General features: G+C 47.1%; 1 protein-coding gene across 2 annotated transcripts; it reads right to left on the reverse strand.

Moving 5' to 3' along the window:
• Positions 1-413: 413 nt before the first annotated feature.
• KLHL24 (kelch like family member 24) lies at positions 414-22,466 on the reverse strand. Of its 2 annotated transcripts, XR_009819483.1 has the most exons (8): positions 22,309-22,466; positions 16,135-17,122; positions 11,002-11,186; positions 9,817-9,935; positions 8,521-8,709; positions 7,661-7,849; positions 4,364-6,510; positions 414-1,161 (listed from the first exon to the last, which is right to left on the reverse strand). XR_009819483.1 is itself a non-coding variant. In XM_062005271.1 (7 exons), the coding sequence occupies exons 2-7, from the start codon at positions 17,052-17,054 to the stop codon at positions 6,310-6,312; spliced, it is 1,803 nt and encodes a 600-aa protein (XP_061861255.1). In that variant the 5' UTR covers positions 17,055-17,122; positions 22,309-22,466; the 3' UTR covers positions 414-6,309. The 2 variants fall into 2 exon arrangements, 1 of the variants encoding a protein (XP_061861255.1); XM_062005271.1 differs by having other exon boundaries at positions 414-6,510.
• Positions 22,467-22,653: the final 187 nt, after the last annotated feature.

The following is a 22,653-nucleotide window of genomic DNA, read 5'->3' on the forward strand; positions in this document are numbered from 1 at the left end:
AGAGCAAACTTGATAGGATTCTTTCCAAGCTGTATGGTAGCCAGTCACCTTATGATGGTACTTTTTCCCGACTTCCCATGCTGCCTTTGCCTTCCATTCACAACCTCTCCCATTGCACCAGCCAGTATTCCCCATCCCACTCTCCCCTCTTCCATCATTTTTCCAGTTTTAAGTTCCCTCTTTTGCACAGCCTCCAGCTTGCCTTTGCTCAACAGTAAGTTCCCCAAGAAGGAACAGATGAGCAGGCAAAACGCCCAGTTTGGGAGACAGAAGGATGGTTCTGTGGATAGACAGACTGCAAAGGGACAGAATCCAGCAAGTTAAATGAAGCAGTAAAGCCAGGAGCGAGCTTCCTCCTTTCCCCAGCAAGCTCCAGCCTGGAACTTCTCATAAGCCCAAGAAAACACAGTGAGCTATTCAAAAGGCAAATGTTTATTAGGTACACTGAACTTTAAAAAAAAAACTTTCAAAGAATTATGCAAGAAATAGATTTAAATATAACAGGTGTTATTGCAGTTGTGCTACATCACAACATCACTTTTCTACCGTCAGCACAATCTGAAGACCTTAATGTTATATGTGAGATAACGTTACATTGGCTCTGGCACATGGTAAGTGGTCTGCACGGCTCTTCTTTGTTCTCAAATGTCACTTGCGCTGCACCAGGTTGTTTTTGAAGACAAGATCAGCTCTTCGTGGAACTAGAGGCCTTTTATGTTTCAGTAAATAAAGGAACTGGCAAGGGGTAACATGAACTGTTTTCCTCAGCAAAAAAAGGAAAGGAAAATCAAACCGTGATTTCAGGTGAAGATAAAATGTCACCCGAGTAACAGTTCAGGAGGTAAACTCTCTCTCTGTTGCCAAGTAGCTCCTATTAATCTGACTCCAAATTGCTACAGGTGCACCAAAAGGAGAATGGCTCACAGGTCCAGCATTTACACAGATGAAGGCAGTAATAGTGCATTACATTCAAGTCTCTTGATTTGCTTATTGCCACGCTGCACTGTGTTATTGCTTCGTATTATGTCTATTGAACAAGAGGTTCCCGATGGACAAGCTGGAGTGGAGCATTCAGAGAGGCTACAGACTAAAACCAGGAACTGTACATGGCCAGGACAGGATGTCAGAGACTAAACCTGAATTTCTTGTCACCGAGGAGTGCTGGAAACAGAAAACAGGGGGAACACAAGTAGGGGTTTCCTTAGGTTAAATCTGCCATGGCACTGCAATAATGGAAGCACTCGAGGCATATCCTAAACAAGAGGTTTAACTTCTAGTTAACAAACGCCAAGATTTATCTCTCTTAGGAGAACATCAACAGTCTGGGCACTGAGACCAATCATAACAAAGGTAAGGAACTGGGAGGAGTTATCTAAGCTCTTCTTCACCATAGAGAAAAATAGAGGTGAATTCAAGGCACAGGTGTTTTCAAAATGAACATTCTTTTCTTTGGAGCTAATCACACAAAGTAAGCCAGAATGACATCACCAACATGCTGTACACAGGGGCTTTGCTGTGTGTAAGGGCACTGGCAGAGAACACTCACAAACCCACTCCCACGCCCAGATCCACACACACAAACATGTGAGCACAGACTGGAGCACTACAGGGGAAAAGAGAAATGTTCCTGTAAATAGAGTTCTTAGACTGTAAGAACTACGTGCTCTGAATAACACGGACTCATGTGCAACACGAGTTATGGAAGACAGCAGAGAACAAGGCTGAAATGCACCCAGCTGGGTTGGGGCTGCTGGGAGGCTGCTCACTGCGTGGCAGCCAACACCCACAGCACTGGCACTACCACAGCAAACTGACAGGGAGACCCACTTGTATTAATGCCACCTGAAATCATTCAACACTTGAGGAAATTTGGGTGCTAGATAGAAACAAAATCACTGCTTGGCTCCCAACCAGACAGCAAACTTCTGCTTCAAAATCTCTTTTTACCTTGTAGACTCCTCTTCTGAGTATATGTTGCTCAGATGTTTTTGACCAGGCACATCAAACTGTTTCATTTGCACTTTCTTGTGCACACAAGACTTTTGTTCAGATGAAAACATTCATTTTGTCTCACAGTGATCAAGTCTTGTGAGTAACTTCATGCTCCCAGATGGGCTTTTGCCATCTCCAGGGGTAGGAAAAAACTCCCCACATATACTTGCCTAGTTGTGCAATTAGGAAAAAGGAACCTTTGGCTTTCCTGACCATTGCCATTAGAAGACTGTGACCACGTATGCATCTTTATCAAGTGAGTTCAGGGAGTTGGCAAACGTGAAATGTTCTTGCCACCTGAGTTTCAGCATCTGGATTTGCAAACTTAAGATCCTGCTTTCAGCAAGCCCAGCCAAAGGCACAAATTTCAACTGCCTTGCCCTCTCTGACCCCACACCAAGGAGTTTCCTTCTTTGTCTCTCGCTTTGCAGCTTGAGTGAAGTTCGTGGCTCTGCCTACCCACCGAGAGTGAGAGCTCCAGCACAGCACCGTGCCTTGGGCAGCAGAGAAACCTGAAGTCACAGGGAGCAGAACTGCTTCTTGTTTTGTCCTTGCAGCTCAAGTAAAACAAAACCAGGACAAACTGAGTAGTTATCTAAGGTAAGGTGGTGAACTCAATAGAGGAAGAAGCTAGAGCAGCCAGTACAGCTCTCAGGCACAAGTGACCAAAGCTTCCTCTGAAGCTCTGTCAAGGTGAGCCCCTCCTCTTCCTGCATCACCAGCCTCTCCCAAACATCTGCAGTGTAGCTTGAGTATGAATTATGGTAAGGATCTGTATCAACATAAAAGATATCTGTGCTTCAGAGAGTAGAAACAAAAGCAATCTTTGATGAGGACTGTATTGGTGCCAGTTAAAACAAAACAACAGCACAACTTTGGACCCTTGGTGCTAGTGGAAAGCACAATGCCTGATCCTCCCAATGCAGCCCAGGCACATGGTATAAAGATGATGGTACTAATGGGAAGGATTGCACCAACCATGCCCACTTGAGCGTCACCAAGAAGGGAACCTACAGGTAAAACTACCAGGCAATGGAGCATGTCTGATGGCTGCAAAACAAGGGAATGTGTGGTGTATCTAAAGCTGAAGGCTACACAGGCAGTAGGGAAATTCTCTCTTCAGAACCTTCTTGAAGCCAGGCTGTAAGGAAGCATCAACTCTCTTCCCAATTGGCATCATATTGCTAAGAACATACAGGTGTAACTCATGAACTGGACATCAAAAATGGATAAAGCAAACTTTTCCCCTCATTTCTTTTAAAGAGCAAAACACTTGAATCATCTGTTTTGTGGAGTGAGATATTAGACAACTAGAATTTATTTTCAAGTGTAACTTTGGAACTACTTGAGCCCTCTTCCCATGTAGACATAGAGGGAAGCTCTCTCTGCAGGTGTCTCTACACTAGAGCTACCAAATCTATTGCCATTTATGATGGGACATTTCCTTATACTAAATGGCATTACGAATTTTCTTCTCCTGAGACAAAATAAAAAACCCCAAACCAAAACCCATCCCAGCTTGCTGCTCCAGCCCATCAAGTGCAAGCAGTCAGGTATGAATAACAGTGAGGGTTTAAGTCTTTGAATTCAGCTCTACCCAAATGAAATGCATTGGAGAACAGGTGGCTCAGGAACGCGCCTTCCGAACGAACGCAGCCTTCTCGAAGAATGCCATGCTGGCATTCAACCCAAGTTCAATTGTCCTTCCCAAGTGCATCTAAAAAGAAGTTGTTCTAACAGAGCAGGCCTTATGGGCAAGTTATTTACAGAGGTAATAAGCCAAGAAAAGGAAGTTCCCTGTTTGTTTCAAGGAAATGGTGGCACGAGGAAGTGCCGGTGCAGCGACGCTCCGCACGGGTCACTGCTCAGCATGGAATACAGGCTCTCAGGGACTGCCAGCACAAGTTTGCTTCTACATCTACACTTCTGCATTTACTGGTTCATCAAACACTGCCATCTTGAAAATAATAGGTAACAGTAACGTAACTTGTTAAGACAGCTAAAGTATAAAATGGATCTTCAAACCCCTATAAAGCGGTATCTTGTTATTTACAGAGTAGTGCAGTATTATAAAAACACAGATTAAAAGGTAACTAGACATAAATGACATTGTCCTACACCTACAGAGTACACAATGGTTAAGAACAGTTCAGCATGGCCATTGACATTACAAGTCTTAACACAAACAAGCAGCAGATCAAAGGAAAGGAGAGTACTTTTCCAACTGCATCTCTAATGAAGTGCTCCTGTAATTTTTTACACTTGCATTTACAACGATGGCACGAGTTATATACAGTGTTAGCAGATAACATCAGTTACTGGGCAATTCCCATTGCTACCAACAGACCTTATTCACAGGTACTGAAATTACCTTTTTGAAGTAACACTTGGTGAGCAGAAACACAAGAGGCTTAGAAAAGGATTCACTTATCCAATCTGTTTGTCTTTCGTTGCCGAGGGACTTTGTTTTCAGGGCAATGTGAAGGTACATGCCCAGGGACCGACTTCCTCGTCACACCACTGATAGGCAGAGATTTGTGTTTGATCAGGATCTTTAACATATACAAAGCAGAGTTTGGTATTCAGCCAGAAACTGAGATTCGTGTCCTTTCCTGAGGTTACAAGTGAATGCATCACAAAGTACAGCTCCCAGTGCTCTTTAAAAGTCATGACCATATGTTACTGAAAACGGTGACTCCCACTTTGGCAGAGCTTCACTGAGGGTCAGAATTTCCATCTCATGAAGAAATACTCTGGGAAAACAGATGAACAAAGTCCAGTGGAACAAACAACGTTCCAGAGACGGTGCTTGTTTTCAGCCTCCTGAGGAAGCACCGAGACCAGAGCCCTGAGGCCAGGGCTGTCTCTCCAGGAGCTCTGTGGGGCTTTTTTTCTGCCCTGGCACTGACCAACTTCCCTCCTGCCTGCTGTCCTCAGAATTCCTTTGGAAGGCAGTTCCCGAGGGTTTTGGTGATGAGCAGGAAATTGCTACCCAGACAGTCCCATTCACTTCCCAATCCTCAAATGCTGTTTCAGTTTGCATGAACTTGTGCCTCAACTCCCTGGAAATCAAGAGACCTAGTACAGACCTCAAACAGACCTTTACTAAAATAGGGTCAAAATATAGGCACTTCCTAGGCTTCAAAACATGTCATGTGGGAGTTACCTCATTCTGGTGGCAGGAGGGACCTTTCCTGAACTACTTCTATCTGTGGCCAAGCAGCTTACACAGTAGTTTAACCGTGCTGGAGCAAGCGATTGTCTGAAGAAAGGCCAAGAAATACTTGGTGGGTACTCCACAGATGAGACATCTCCAAGACCAATTTATGACCTGTAGGGTGCAGCCCAAGCCTTTGCCTCTGCCATCAGGGGATTTACAGCGTGTTTCAGAAAAGCTGGAGAATCCAGAGTTCATCCTCTTTTAGGTCTTTGAATAGTTCAGAGATGCTTTGCAGTGAGCAAAGAGCGAACCCAGTAGCTGCCAGACTTCAGCCACACTGTTCAATGAGTTAAAAGCTGGGACTGAAAATTTCCTTCACAGACACATGCCTACAGCCCAGTGGTCACTGGTGTTCCAGGTCCTGTAGCTTTGTGCTTCTGATGAGCACTTAGCAACACTATGAACCATGCCCATAGTGCTAAGCTATGCTATTGTAACTGCAGCGTGTTCCAAACAACCAGGCTCTTCTCCCTCAAAAACAAGGCATTCCTCAAAGATTTGTCCTATGTAGCTTGTTTTGTTTGTTCACTTGTTTTATAGGTTCCAAACCATGCATGACCTGACCTAAAACCAGTTGGGTTAAGCCAGGTAATCTGCTTGTAAGAATTCTGAGCTTATCAATGATTTCAGCTTTTCCAAATGACTTTAGGTAGCTACCCTAGATGATTCTTTGGAATTCACTGGCCTATGTGTTTGTCCAATTAGCAGAACCAGAAACACCTTGCCAGGTGGCTGCTTCTCAGGACACAGGCACTAATGCTTGTGAAGGCATTTTCCTCCCCCAAAGCTTCCAAGATTCTCATTACTAATCACACAGAGGGCAAACTTTCTGAACACTAGTACAATGTACTACTAACTGCTCTCCTGTCAGAGCCCACAGCAGGTGTAACTGAACTCTGGTTACTGGATAGATTTGTGGACTTGTTTGCTAAGTTCAATTGACCCTTTTTCTAAAGGCACAGGGGATCATTTTCATATGACACTTAGGTAGGGAAAGGGCATTTTCCCACTTCAGGAATCTTTAAAAAGCCCATCTTGCAGCAGACCACTGGATTCATTCTTGCCATCATCTCTTTTGTTTTATCCCAAGGCAAAAACTAGAGTTTAAAGCCTTTTTCATTGTATCTATGGATGGTCACACAGCCGTGGTACGAGACTGGCCTGGGCATGGCTGCTACTCCTGTGATAATGCCCGTTGCAGGGTCATAACAAAGAATAGTGTCTGTGGCTTCTCCGTTTTCTCGTCTTCCACCAAGGATATAGATTTTCCCATTACACACAGACATGCCACAATTCTCCTGTTTCAAAACACACAAAGGAATACATGATTATTGAAAAGAATGAAGACCTCTGGGTCTACCCCCACGCAGGACAGCATTGTCACTACCCTTTGTGAACAGACTGCCCTACACCTTTCCCTCCTGAAAGGGTCAGCGCAGAAAGCACAGTCATTGGGGAAAGCAGAGCCCAGGCCTACAGAAAAGACTATTTCAAGTCCAAACCTTCACTGCACATAGCTCAGACAAGGGATCCAATGGAATTATGGCTGAACTGGACTTACCATTTAAATATCTGAGATAAGGGAAAGAGGAGAGAACAAAAGGTTTTCAGAAGAGGGACCACAGTAGGTGCCCTTAATGGAACAAGGAGGAGCACCACAGAGGAGTAACAGATAATGAAGAGGGATGTAAACAGGGGAGAGGAAAAAAGCCCTAGCTAAGAAAAGAGTGCATAAAAGACAGTGCTGTGTCTTACTTGAAGCAACGAGAGGTAGGATTTCATTTCTTCCTTAAAAGCAGGGATGGAAAAAATATTCAGCTAGATAGAGAATACAGATCAAAACAGAGGAGCAGAGGGAAGGTCAGGAAAAGGAAGAACAAACCTCTTGTTAAGGTCAGTACTGAGGAGTATGTGATTAATGTTTTAAAAAGAGGGAAACTGTCCCTGACACACACACCCTTTAGTACTGAGGGGACAGGTTTCCAGTGCTGCTCCACGTTCCATATGTGGAAGCGCTACAACTCTGACTGCTTGTGTCAGACACTTTGTGCTGTGCAGTGGGTTGGTTCCCCCCCTCCTCCACTGGAAAAACAGCCTTTAATACTTTTGATAACATTCAAAGGCTTTGATCAGCTCTAAGGAAATGATTATCTTCAGCCTAAATGAAAGCACGCAGCAGAACTCGACAGACATGAATTCCTATACAATTAAAGCCTCAGCTGTTACACTGGTCTCCAACAGTAACTGCTCTCAAACAGTGGCAGTCAGCTGAAAAGCCACTGACTGCTTCAGAAACCTCTTCCATGAGGTTCTGAATGACACAGACGAAGAAGTAAAGCCAGAATGGAACCAGAGCTGCATTTTTCACGGGGTTAAGCAACTCAGTTCATGCTGACAGTCACACAAAACAACACCTTTCAGATGTTCAGAGGCCTGGGTGTTAATTACCTGTCTGCTGAATGTATTCTGTACATGCATCCAATAGTCCTCCACGGGATCATAGCAGTATATTGCTTTGGTGAGCCCACCAGCAACGTAGATGAGGTTGTTCAAAGACACGGCCGTGATGCACCTCTTGGCGATGGGGATCGTCGCCCGGAGCAGCCAGGAATTGGTGTCGGGGTCGTAAGACTGAACCTGAAAACAAATACATGCACTTCAGATTAAAAGCCCAGCTGAAATAGCCTGGCACACCCACACAGGTTATATAAGGTGAGATGGGGCAGTAGCTGATGGGCAATATCTCACCAAGAAAATGAAGTCTTTATATAAAGACAGGTCCCTGCAGGGGTAATGGACATCAGCTGGAACACAACCAGTTCCACTGGCACAGGAGGAGAAAGTGCTTTGGTGCTGAGCTGAGGGAGCCCTGGCCCAGGCTGCCCAGGGAGGGTGTGGAGGCTCCTTCTCGGGAGGTTACCAAACCCACCTGGACACGTTCCTGTGCCCCCTGAGCCAGGGGAACCTGTTGGAGCAGGGGGTTGGGCTGGAGCAGCTCTGCAGGGCCCTTCCCACCCCCACCATCCTGTGATTCTATATCAATAATGTCTATATATACACTATGTTGAACACTCTTTTCCTACCACTCGGGTTTAAGAATTCCCAGAACTCGTCAAGCCAACGACAGGACCCATGAGAAAGGCCACAGTAAGAGTGGGTTATTGAGTTAACATCCCCTGCTCTGTATGTTTCCTATTACAACAACTCCATACTCTACTCAGCACAACCCAAACTGATCTGTCTGATCTGCTCTCACACCAGCAACGCTGCCCATCACAGACAGGTGTGATCAAGCACAAGGCACTGACCTTGTCAGAACACGTGTTGTCATCGGGACCGCCCCCGATCACAAAGAGTTTGCCCACACAGCTGGTGACTGCTGGAGAGCTCACGGCTTCTTTGAGGGGAGCAACCTCTGTCCATCGATTGGAAAAGGAATCGTAGCACTCCACGCTGCTGAGGCGGTTCTGGCCATCGTATCCTCCCACCACATACACCTAATGCCAAGAGGTGGAAACTGGCATCATTGCATTTTTAGAACAGTTATTTCAGGATGAAATTGGATGCATTTAAGCTGTTGGAATACTAATCTGCTAGGTTTGTGAAGGGATGCTTTCCTTGACTTCTTAACTTATACACAGAAGGAGAAGAATATGGTCTAAAAAGGTAAAGCCTTCCCTGGAGAGTTCCACTCAGTCACGTGTGGAATGACACCACAAACACACGTCCACAGCGTAGTACTATTAATACTGAGATAGAAACTTCCTATCTGAACGGTGTTTGTTAAAAAGGCACTTCTCTGCATTTCTATTTTTACAGACTACATTCAGCAACAGCAGCAAAAGTCCATCTGCATTTAACTTGGCTTCTCTGATTCGCTTTTTTCCCCCCCAACTTGCTTACAGAAATATTTCTTCCTCTCAGTTTGTAAACTTATCTTTACCTTCCTGTTGCTTCTCTCACATTTAGGCAGCCAAGCTCATTAATACTCGTGGCTGCTTTCTTCCCATTGCACCAGCTGCAAATCTCATCTCTAAGTCCAAGGGACACCACGTGTACATCTTCCCTAACTTTATGGAATCCCCACGGGCAGTTGATCCCAACTCCTGGTGTTCTAATAAGGCACATATGCCTTCAAAATATAGGAAACCCTCCTTTTTCCCCCCCACACCATATATTTGATTAATTTCAATCTAACACATGAAACAAAAGAGCACACAGCTCGTGTTCAGAGCAGCACCAGTTTTTGGTAATAACTGCATAAGGTGTTAAACTTCTGGCAGCAGTTCTGAAGCACAGAGGCAAGTCCAGATGCTTCTTTTGCTTCACAAAATATTGCTTTTTGGTGATAAGACTCTTCAATGCCACCCCCCAAAAAACAAACCCCACAAAACCATGAGAAGAAAACCCCAAACTGAGGAGTAACTTCAATTTCATGACAACAGACAGTGTCTGATTAATTCAAACGTTCCTTCATTTGAAAATACAGAGGTCTTGAATTATTTGATGGGAAATCTGAAGTCCTCCTGAACGTGTGTGTTTGTGTTGTGTCCCAAAAACATCCTCACTAGGATAAAAAGGTATTACAAGTGTCCTTCTCTTACTTTCCCCAGAAGAACAGCCATTTTATGACGCCATCGGCCTTTATTTAACGAGGCGACTCTGATCCAAATGTTGAGCTGAGAGTTATAAATCCAAACGTCCCGGCTGTTAATTCTTCCACCTTTCAAAACAAAAACACACCAACTTGAACAAATTCATTGCTGAACGAGAAATGTTAATTATTAACATGCCCCTCTGCCCTGGGCAATGAAAACTTGATGTCCTTTTGAAAGGGAAATAAGGATCTATCCATATTTATGTCAGACTGAAAAAGCCAGTTTCAGAGGATTTCAAGCATGGAAACATACAGTAAGTTCTTTTACTTCTGTGTGCCTTTGCCAGTAAAATGCTGAGATCACATTAGATTATTGCTTGAGATTGGAATGCATCTTAATGGCTTTTGCCTGTGCTCTTCAGATTTCCTCTAGTGTCACGACCCAGATGAGGCACGTGAAATCTTAACTGTTTCTGTGCCTCTGGCTTGTGCATCCATCTCCTTTGCCTCACCTCTTGTTCAAACAACACAGGTACTGCACATCTAAGGAGACAATTTTGTTGGTTTAAACTACCACAGGGGGCTTGCTGTCTAAACCATCAAGCAGTACCCCATCATTTACCCTTGATAAAAGGCTGGATGAGAGGTGTTGTATAACCTATAGCTATTGCTGTTTTCATGGTGAAAGGCTGGTATAAATGGATCCCCAACTCAGGTGCCAAAAGGAATTTATTCCCACCACCAGAAGCAGCTGTAACTGTTTTTCTTGTGCTGTCTGGGCAGCCACACCATAGGAGGAGTCACTGGCAACTGCTCCCAGGCAACTGGTGCTTTTTAACCACCACAGAGGGCGTTTTGTAGCAGAGAAACGGCTGCTGGGAAAAGACTGCTTGGGATTTTCTGCTTGGTATTCTTCCAACCCTTGCTGCAAACAGGCCACTCCTGTATTTTAAAGCAGCACACTTAATGAGCATAAGCTGGTCTCTTTAAATCCAACTGATATCCTGGAATGAGCTGTAAAAACCTGCTGGTTGATACCCTGATATCTACAGTGAGATTGGTTTGGGCCTGGCGCGCACCATTTGCATCAGAAAGCGACTTTCAGCCAGGCCTCTGGAAGCTCACAGCACAAAGATCTGCCACACTACTGTAAGAAGGAAACTCAAACACAGAGAGAAGAAAGATGGTTCACCTGACACGAGAATATCATTGCGGAGAGCACACACTGCATACTCAGACTTGGTAAACTCTGGAAGTTTCGCCAGGGACTTCCACTCTCCCGTTACAGGATCGTAGCACTCGGTGTACGGCAAGTTAAACCCTCCGACTCGTTCACAGCCTCCAACAACAACTATCACCTCAGAATAGCCAGTCGATCTGGAAAACAAGTGAACACAGACAACACAGATGTAGGAGGATGTTTCCTAGCACAAGGAGGCCAAACACTGCCTTGGAAACTGTGTGCCAATCGGAAAGTTGACTATTTCCCATTAACTTCTACAGCAAAGGAAAACGAGAGGAAAGTCAGTCAGCAAACAGTCAGAGGCTTTTACTGCTTCCAGCTGTCTCATTACACTGCACACTGACAGTTGCTCTCTGGAAGTGGTGGGGCCACACTGCACAACATCAAGTCAATAAAGGATACAGTGAGCCCTTATGCTAACACATGCCCTGTGGCTGTGTACGTGGAGATGTCAGGAACAGAGTTCAAGTGAGGCCTGAGGCAATGAGATGAGCAATCTGTTTCATAAAGAAACCAGCCCCTGTGCCCTCCTCTCCCAGGTTACCAATTGATAGCACTTTACATTGCTCAAACATTCATTTTAAAATCAATGAGGATGATTTCCTGGAAAAAAAGCAAGCTGAAGGCATACAGTCACCAAAACAGGGGAAAAGAAAGAGACCTTGGAGCCAATGCACAGTTGAAGTGAACAACAAGGGCAGTGACAGAAGGAAACATTAATGATGCTGAAATAAAAATGTCAGGGCTAAAACAAACCCTAAAACTGATGGTGAAAACAAGTTAAGCGTTAGACAATCTGCAATGTACACAAACAAGCCTTTAAATTCTGTTCCACACACTCATTCTCCTTCTGCTAACCTGAGGCTTCTGCAGTATACATGTTCTATATGCACAGCAGTAACAAATCTTGTTCTATGTTAATCCACACTTGAATGCAGAGAATCAACCAACCATCTTCAACGTGCAAATCAAACCGTGACCAACTTTCAGCCCTCCTCTCAAATGTCTCATTTCTTGTAAGCCCTTTCTTTTCAGGACACTTTTTAGATTAAGGGATCTTGCACTGATGCAAGTATTTCAAGTACTGCTGTCTCTTAAATCAACTAAAACCGAATGCAAGACTGACTGTACTCTTGGTAAGCCTCTTTGTTGTGTTTGCACTTCCATGCCAGCAGGACCAGCCTTCTCATTCACACCACTGCTGAGCACTGCAGGCCTCTATGAAAAAGAAAAAATGTGACTGCATTTGAGGAAAAGAGTTGCATGATCTGTTCCCAAACTTCCTACCACGTGAACTTACGCATCCTGAGGATGTTTTCCCCATTTTGAAACACCAGCAACAAAACTAGTGAGCCCTTCTCTCTCCTTGTCCCCACACATGGTCATTTAAACATGCCACAGACATTTCTACTCAGAGTATGTTAAACAGGCAAAGGCAATGCTATATGATAATGTACTCTAAGATTATACAATGAAGATAAGCATCTGAGGAAACACACTTACCCACCTGAACTAGTCAGGAGAAACACTCTCTTCAGCTGTTTAGCTCTGAGGTCACGCTCATTCCTGGTTTCTATGTATTTACAGTTACTGTTGTTTTCCTTTTTCTGAGGAACAACTCTGGAAAGAACCTCTCAAAGGTTAAGAGGGGGCAAGTTCCCATGCCAGCAAAGCATTACCCAGGAAGAGAATTTCCTTAAAAGCAAGATAACTGGTATTCTGCCTTCAAAGTGAGCCCAAATGCATCAGCTGTTATGCACAAAAGAGGTTTGGTGATTGCTTTCTAGATTAGAATTAAGGCCTCCACTTACTTACTGAAAAGATTACTGTACTGGATTACCACTCTTTATTTTAAAACTAAATGAACCAGGAGATCTCTGATTGGAGGGAGCTCTTTATGAATTGCTGTGATGAAGTTCTGCTCTTTAAAGAAAAGTAATTTAGTACAGTTCTTCAAACCCAGAGAACACGTTCTTTTCCCCACCCAACACTTTACCACCTACACAACCATATTCCTTCCTCAGTTAAGAAGCATCTTCTTGAAGGAATCTTGTACTGTATAGGTTATAAAATTAGTTTCTAAAAATCTTTTGACAAATGACAAGGGCACATCACTTTAAAAAAAACAAATGTGTTTGTAATACTGGAGTACATGGAGAGAACAGACAGGCAAATGCTAACCCCATAAAAGAACTAAGGGTATGTTTGAGTGGAGACTAGAAAAACCTGTCATCTCCATCAGTGGTACAGAAAGTCCTTCTTGTAGCCCCCAGAAGAAACAGTGTGAATAAAAGAACAGAGGTGAGTTAAAACAGGCACTAGAGGGAATCCATGAATGACCCTCCCACCAGGAACACAAACAGGAAAAGGGGAGTGGGAGAGGAGTGACAGTGTCATATAATCCTGTGCTTTCTGAGAGCAGGTTCCAAGGTGTCCCAAGTGCAGACGTCTAGATGAGGTGTGAACACCAGCTAGCACAGCATCAGCTGGACAGAACAACTTTCAGCAGTTCAAACAGCTTGCACTCAAAAGCATTTTAAGTTTGGGAGGCAAATTAGTGGAGCTCTGGTTAAATCACTGCTATTTCCCCCCACATTAATTCACTTTGGAGTAGTAAATGTGAAATAAAAGCTCATCTCCCTGGGGGAAAAATAATGGCCTACATTAAAGCTTTCTAAAAGTAACCAAAAAGCACGTGTTAAAATGTGCAATTAGTTAGAAGTTACGACATTTGTAGAGAACCCTCACCACATATTGTTATCAGGCAGCTTATTAGCTGTGATTGAAGAATTCACAGGTACATGAAAATCTGAAGACAAAGCAAACAGTAAAGAGGGGTTGTTTTGTTTTGCCTGTTATTGCTCTCTGCTGTGCACCACAACCAGGAGGGGACAAGAGAGACTTAAAAGGAGCAGGAGGGGCAACCTCAAGATGTCACTATGTTGCTGCAAGCATGTCACTGAAAAGCTCTTTCAAAAAAACCCATCTGCATTTGTCAAAGATGCCTAGTGGCAGAAGAGCCAGCAGGCAGCTCTTATGCCATGTGGGACACTTTTGGTTTACTCTGGGTAACTTTTCACTGGCTCCAGAAAGGGGAAAAGAAAAACAATCCACTGCCAACTGCAAGCCACGCTGTTCTTGCAAAGTAATGAGCACACATCCCCACACAACAGAGCACAATCAACTTCCATGAGTTTCAGTAAAAACACTGGTGTGGGAATTTCTGATCCTGCAGCTCGTCTCCTTTTAGAAACAGTTCATATTAAAAGAAAAGAGGGAGAAAGGCAAGAAAGAAAATTGCTCTCCAACATCCTCTCCTCCCCATCACTCCCCCAGAAACACCCAGAAAAGGTGTGATGAAAACACCAGGGAAGGGGGTCATAGTAACTGTTGCAAAATGCAATCTCCAACAGAAACAATCGTGCAACAGAAACAAGATGACAAAGAACTATTCCATGAATGTCATATAGAAAAGGGGAAAATATTCCTGCTGGGAGGCCAGCCAGTTTTTCTCTGTGTAAATTACTTCTCTTGTTCCTGCCTACTCAAATTCACAGTGCAGTTTACTAAGCTCAGCAGTAAAAGCAACCAAACCCATAAAATCCCAAAGCAACCTCCTCCAGCTACAGAAACCACCTGCACCAGGCAAGGCACTTCACTGAGGAACTGGAATGCTGCTCCGAGGCTGCTGGGGTTCCCAAGCACACACACACCATGCAGCTTGACAAAACTGTTACGTTTGCAAGTGTTTGCTTTCTTTATGAAACTGAGGAATAAATGTACAACAACCACCACAGGGGACAGGCCACACGATACAGCCCTCCAGCTGCTCCTGGGAAAAAGGAGGTCTCTGGCCTGACTTCCCACGGTCCCTCCCTCAGGCTCAGACTTGGGGTACAAAGTGCCTCAGAAACTACCACTGCACCACTTTCCAAACTGCCAAAATGTTTCCAAAGACCCTCTGTGGCAATGTACAGCCTAGAAAACCTGCCAGAGGAGCTGCATTAAGAGGAATTTCTTCTCTCCCAGCATGGTTAAGGATTGGAAACCACTATGAGGCAAATGATTGCCAAGTACTTCTCCCTCCACCACCATAAACAAGCCTTTAACGTGCCAACAAAATAAAAGTCACTGTACAGCAAGCACACATGACCTCAGAGTAAACAAAGGGGAGTAACTCCTAACACAATCTGTTTGTCCAGACCACATCACTGCATCATCCTGCTGCAACACAGGCCTTTAGAACTGCAGTTCAAATCAGCTGGAGTTCACAACACGCTGTCACGCCAACCATGGTGTGCAAGTAAGGCTTTTACTGCTCAAATACTTATCAGGAAAAAGAAACCCCAAATCATAACCACCATTGCTCACAGATGCCACTAATGGACTCTTCCTCATTTCTTCCTGCAACCTCAATCATCTATTTGTGTAACGCATTATTAAGCACCAGCAGGTCTGAGGCATTCGAATGTCACAGAATGAGCACGAAATCCTTCAGGAGCTCTTTTGTAATCCTTTAGAAATGCAAGATTCAGTTTCTTTATGGTGAAGAAGCTGTTGTTCTGCTGCCTACTGTCTATTACAAATACGTGTACCACTTCAACTGTGAGGCATCTGTTATGTAGCAAAGGCTCTCAGTATATATCCCTCTCTGCACCCTTTAGAGTGCTCCACACTTCACAGGACTTGGCTGTGAAAAGGTTGGGAAATGGAAAGGTTTACCTGCTATAGCATGCTAAGTTCTTTCACTGTTGTTGTGTGAAATAACTGAGATCTTACCTAGCTAACACTAACCTTCAGAAAAGATTCCACTTGCAAGGTAATACAGAACTTCACTTACCTGAACAGTCATTTTAGTACAGTGATCTCTGCAAAGAGACTCACTCAGGTGCACTTTCAAGCCACGCTGAAGCTTCATGTGTTGTGGGGAAGCACAAAAGTGTTACTGCAGTGGCTCCAGAAAACAAAACAACCTGCAAGAGATCTTTTTTTTCCCCCCCCGGCCACGTGTCTATCAAACATCTGTGCACCCAACTCTGTCTTCCTTCTACAGAAACAAGGAAAAAAGAAACACGTCCTCACCTGCGTGGCCTCGTTCTGGGAGACATCATCTCATTTCCCAGGATATGGTACCGCCTGGCCTCGTGCAGCAGCTGATAGCACTCTGGGGAATTCTGAATCAGCTGGTCCACTTCCACAGTCTGAACAAAGTAGTTTGGGTGTAACAAGGGGAGCCTGACATGCGTCAGAAGTTCATGTAACACCGGTCTTCGCAACTCAACCGCCCGGTACACCCAGCGCATGACGGCTTCGAACACCATCTCCTCCTTGCTGATCACCAGCTCGTCGCTGCAGATGTAATCAATCAGCTCATCCTTCCCCAGCTCCAGGAATTCTTCGTGCTGGGACACGTCCTCGAACGTCTGCAGCGCGAAATTCCTGCACTTGGTGAAGAGGGTCTTGAGCGAGTGTGTGTCTGCGAAGCGCTGGATGCCCAGGCAGTTGCACGGGTCCAGCTGCTCCTCCAGGAACTTGGCGCAGGCGTCCCGCAGGACGCTGATCTGAAAGAGACTCGATGTCTCAAAGAGGTACTGCACGTTCTCCGTGGTGATTTTCACCTTGCCGGTGTACACGTACTGTAAAAAGCAATCCATGGCTTCAGCGAAGATGCCGTTGATCTCCACCAGCATCTCTCTGCTCTCTCTGTGGTCGTTGCAAAACATGGCTCTGAAGTAGCTGCTGCATGCGGAGAGCACGGCGCGGTGGCACGGGAACTCCCGGCCCTCCACGCAGATGATCACGTCCGTGAACAATCGGCTGTCTCGGAACTCGTTGAAGATCTGGAGGATGCTTTCGGCGTGGGATGATCCCGAGGAGAAGTCGAAAAACTCGGGGCCTGACAAGGATTTTGGGTCCATTTCAAAGACTTTCCGCTTGGTTGCAGGGGAATCTCGGATCCCGCTATCCTCTCTATTCAGTCTGCGTCCCAAGATTAGTACCATTGTTACATCAGTTGGCTATAGAGTCATTGAGAAAAACGCGCCGAGCTTCTCCTTCGCAGTGCTACGGGCTGAAAGATTAAAACACTTCAGTATTCAAGCCTGGCAGAGTCTGAATTTCCTCATGAGAACTAGGGAAAGATGCTTGTTTGGTCACTCTGAGAATTTCTGACCTTTACTACAGGTGACAGGGCAAACGACCGTGCGCCTCACACAGGGCAACGCAGCACCCTCTGCTACACGTTAAACACAAAATGCACCTGTAGGACAGGTGTCATGGGGGCCAAGTTCTGAATATCCCAGCACCCTGGCACTGTGTTAGCATTCCAGATTAAAAAAAACCCAAATCTCGTCTCCAGCAAATGATCTGACTGACAGAAGCCAAAGGTTGGCTGGATTGAGACCCAGAGTTTGGGCTTCTCTCATTTTTCAGTGTAATCCTCATTTCAGCTGGAGCCCCCGAGTACAACTATAACAGCACTGGTCAAAACGAGGGGGTGGGGGCAAGACTGAAATGTTCAAATTGGAAATTCAGTCAAGGAATCATCTCATTACAAAATCCAATAAGTCTTATAACCCCAGTGTTTAGCAACGTTCAGTTATCTCAATGAATAACCCTGACCACGAGTTTTGACCTGTTCGTTCCTGGCATCTAAAAACTACTTCACTGATAATCTAAAAGCCAATTAAAAATGAACATTAAACTGCCACCACACAGAATGGAATGAAGAACTGTATTGGTTTGTGTAAAACTACCTGAGCCAAGCACAACTCAGTACGAACAGGGAGTTCTGTTTTCCAAAGTACTGCTAGCAAATAATTATTAGCAAAACTTCTTGCTCAAGCACTTTCCAGCTTCAAGCACACAGTGTACGACCTTCCCCCCAGCACGCAAACACACACTCACATCATCACAGCACCTGAGCTGCAAAGACAGAGCACTCTGATGTTAGCACATGCCAGGACGCAGGTGAAGAAAAGGCAGCTGGTTTTGCAGAGCGGTACTGGAAGCAACGTGATCAGCCAGTCTGCGGCTTTGTGCCACCCCTGAGCTTTAAAATGAACTGGATGAATGTCCACCAAAACATCCCCAGGCAGCACGAGGCTGGGCAAAACGCCCTCTCGGGTCTGACACAGGGATCATCCCAGACACACGTCATATTTACTCGGATGTCTAGAAGGACACACACTCCATTATTTTCGCATTTATGGCATTTTTCTTCATGCTTCCAAGAGGCTACATCCAGTTTCCCTCATTCCTCAGGGACAGAGTCAGTCAGTGCCCCTCACAGCCGTTTCATTTCCTGACGTGGTAGCAGCACCTTTGAGCTGCAATTACCCAAACCCACGGCTGGCTACGTCATGGCTTAATATAGAATACAAGGAACAGGGGGGTTTTTTCCACATCATCTTTAAATGGCACCAACTTAAAGAGCTAGAAAAAGAACATGTGCTGCACACTTACTCACTGAGAGTACACTTCAGAGGTTTTAAAACTACCATTTTCCTCATACTTGGGTTTTTTTACACGTATCTAGATTCTTCTCATGGCTTATTTATTCTACAAAAGACTTCAGTTTGAAATCTAATAGGATCGGTTGCCGCTTCAATGCCTGAAAAACACTGTTGCAATAAGCCTATCTAATAACCCATTGCTTCAGGGAGGTTTTAAAGGGCAGTCCAGTCTGTAGCTGATACTCTATCCAGTGTATTTCACAACCATTTTACCCTGTAATGACACAGGCAGGATAAAAACCAAACCCAACAACCACCACCACCACCTCAACAGCCTTGCTGCTAACACCCTAATCCTTACACTGACCTTGATCTGTCACTAATTCCATACTACTCAGCATGAGAAAGTGGGCAGAAGCGAAGCATGGGCAGTAGACAAGGGAAATGTACCAATCAACATACAAATATAAGCCCTGAAGGCTCGACTCCAGCATCCCAGATTGAAATGAGAAGAATTTCACTCAAGTGGAGCTTTTCCAAAGCCAAGTTAGCCAGCAATCAGACCCAAGACACTGGCGTCTGGCCCAAAAGGGAGAAACTCAGCAACTAATAAAAACCCCTGAAGATTAAATCTCTCTCATAAACGTGGGAAGACTTTAAGAAGACACCACGTTACGCAACCACTAACAAAGGGAAACAGGGGCTCTGCGTTATGACTGCTCCCTGAGGAAAACAACAAGCATTGTCATCTTGATGCTTGGAACAACACAAGAATAGTGCTGAGCAAATGGCTTGGTGGGCTGGGTTTATTTGGCAAGGTCCAGGTGGTTTAAGGAAATGGGAGACTAAAACAAAAACCCATGGAGCAAAAACTAACCAAGGGTATAAATATTGCAAACTCACAAACAAGGGAACAGAAAGGAGAAAGAATTAAACTCCAGCACAGAAATTACTGCCTTTATATATATCACACTCCACTCTCTATCCTGTTAATTGCTTCTGCAGGCTTGCTCAAGCAAAGTGGTTTGGTAAGACCACCAGTAACACTGCGACGTGTTCAGCTCTATCAGACATACACACGTCCTCCCTGCAAACCTTGCTCTGGCCCTTTGTATATGTCACCACTTTGAGCTGCCTGCCCCATGCCTCAGCCCAGGCTGGATGGGCAGAGGAGGATCCATGCCTGACCCTGAGCTGCTGCTGCACAACGCTCACAGACTGAGAAACACTCCCCTGTCTGCACCATCCACGTACCTACAGGGACTCACAGGTGCCTACAGGCTCTGCCTTACCAAGAGACAACCATTCAGAGAACATGGAGATCTCTTCAGTTCAGTTCAAAGAAAGCAAAAGAAAAGATTCTATTTTTTTCCTCCCAAAGAAAACTACTGGGAATAATCAGAAACCCCACAAAACGCACTGGCTTGCTTGTCTGAGCAAAGGTCAGCAAGGAGGGGCCTTAAACAAAGCAGAGCCCACCCACTCCCAACAATGGAAAGGGAAAACAAATCACACTTCCTATCAGGAGGTTTTACAAATGCTTTACAAATATAGGCAAGGCTCCAACGTGGATGTCACCTGCTCTGAACCAAGCTGCGTTCACTGAAAGATCGGGTTCCTCTGTTTCATTGATCTATATTGCCTGTAGGCTTCTCTACACAAGGTATTCCTCAGAAACAATCTACGAGCCCAATTCCAAGGACGGCAAATGAGGTCTGTGGAACATTTGCTCCACACTTTCTACCAGTAAATCCTCCTGGGCACATCACTTTTACGTTGCACCACGCTCCTCTTTCCTCTGCTGCAACACCCTCCTCACGTATTTGAGCCCTCTCCTTTCATCCACTGCTCCAGCAACAGGTAGCAGCTTTCTGGCAGAGCTGTGCCACTTGTGCACCACAGAACTCCTGTGGTCCGTTAGCAGACCTGACAGCAAGCAGTAAACACAGCCAGGCTTGGGGCGAGGCTCTTCGTCAACATCTACTCATCAGGTGTGCCTGGGCTCTGCCCTCAAAGCTCCCCTGGGGGGGTAGTTTCAAGAGTACCTGGAGCTGGGCTTCTGCTGCTGCCAGGGTAGGTGGCTGCCCACCCAACGCCCACCTCTGAAAGGAGAATACATGCAGGGGGGTCACATCTCCTATTATCTGCTACGGTATCAATAACAGCCCACCCAAGGTCCCCAGACCAAGCTTAACAAGAAGTGGTGTTTTCATTCGAAGCATGGGAACTGTAACTGCGGTTTGGCCAAATGTGATTTCAGAGAACGTGACCTGCAGATGTGCTTCACCTCACACGTCTGGTTACTGCCAGTCACACAAAACAAAGTCCCCGCTGTCTCTCCAGCAACCACAGCACGTGCTCTTGGCGGTTTCTTCTTCTTTTAAAGGAAGAAAGAGGAAAACAAAAGCCTGTAACCTTTGCCTCCCCCAAGAACACAACCACAGCACTTATTTTGCCTTTCTTTCCTTGGTGATAAAGACCAAGAAGGTGTTGTTTTTCAAGGACTTGGTAAGAAGCTCTTGTTTTACAAAAGATGTGGAAACTTGAATACCTTTAAGTCTTTGTGGACTAACCAGCAAGCAAGAGCTCAAGGTGAACAAGCTGGCTGACACGGCAAGGAGATGGTTGTACAAGTTGTTTCATTCTAACGCAAGTCAATGCATTTTGATTTTAAAAACATCCACTCCGAATGCCCCAGTTCAGTAGTAACCAAGCTAATGACAAACACACAAAAGCCCTCCGCGCCCGGCAAGAGCAGGAACTGATCCGGACGTGAGACTCACGATTATTAAGTGAACAAACCCAAAACAAGCAGCAAAGCGGGCCTCCGTCCAACCGGCGGCCGTGACCCGCCGGGCCCGGCCCCGGGACACGCTGGGGCTCAGCCCCAAACATTCCGCAGCCGTCGCCGCCCCTTTGGCTATATATGGGCACGACGCGTCATCCAGGCTGCGAAGGGGGAAAAAAACACCCAAAACGAGCTCAGCAAAACAAAGGGGCGGGGGGGTGAGGGCAGGCCCGCGGGGCCGCTCGCCGGATGGTGACCGGACGCGGGGCAAGACACCCGCGCCGGGAAACCGCCGCCTCCCGCGGGCACTGGGGCTCGACTACCGCCGCAGCAGCGCGCCGGGCCGGGCCGGGCCGCCGGAGCGTCGGGGCCGGCGGGAGCGCGGGACCCGACCCCGCCGCGGCGCCGCCGCCACGCTCCCCGCGCGCCCTCCAGCTCACCTTCACCGCGAGCCGCCCTAGCGACAGCGCCCCCGCCGCGCAACGGCCAATCCCCGCGCGCCGCCGCGCCGCGGCCCCGCCCCCCCGCGCCCGCCCGCCCAATCAGCGCCCGCGGGACACCCACCCCCCCTTCCCCCCGCGCCCGCCCGCCCAATCAGCGCCCGCGGGACACCCACCCCCCCTTCCCCCCGCGCCGCTGCCACGGCCCGGCCGCGGGGCTCCGAGGGGCGCGGGGGAGCCCCGGGCTGCGCCCCCGCGGCACCGCGCCACCCGCCCGCCGTGCCCCGCGCCCGGCACACGCACGTATATACACACACACGCAGCTGACGGCTCCCGGAGCACCGGCGCTGCCAACGGCCCTTTCCCTGCCGTGGCACCGCCGCAGCTGCCGCCCGCGCTGCTCGGCAGGGCCGCGGACGCGCTGTCCCTCCGGCGGCGGCTAACGGTCCCGGCCGGCCCCGCGTCCCGGTCCCGCAACAGCCTCGGCTCGCCCGGGCCCCGCGCCCTCCGCGGCGGCTCCCGGCCCGCCCTGGGGGCCCCGCTGCCGCCCCGACCCCGAGCCCCCCGCACTCACAGCCGGGAACGGGCGTCGCCGCGCTGCGCCCCGCGGGAGCGGCTGCCCGGGGAGCGGGGCGGGTCGCGACGGGAGCGCTGCGGTGCGCACGGGCCTCTCCGCCGCTACCGGTGGCGCTGCCAGCTCCGCTCAAAACAAAGGGGCCGGCGGGGCATGTGACCTCCGAGCCACCGCACATGATGTCACGGCTCCGCGCAGCGCTGGGAGCTGTAGTCCCGCCGCCCCGCCCTGTCCCGCCGCCCCGCCCGCAGACCTCGGTGCTGCTGCCGGAAAAGCGGGGCCGGCGTCCCGCGGGGGACCGGGGACAGACGGCCCGAGGACACGGACGTGGGAGCCGCGGCACTG

The sequence above is a fragment of the Colius striatus genome, chromosome 12 (assembly GCF_028858725.1).
Source record: "Colius striatus isolate bColStr4 chromosome 12, bColStr4.1.hap1, whole genome shotgun sequence".
In the NCBI taxonomy this organism is placed as follows: Eukaryota; Metazoa; Chordata; class Aves; order Coliiformes; family Coliidae; genus Colius; species Colius striatus.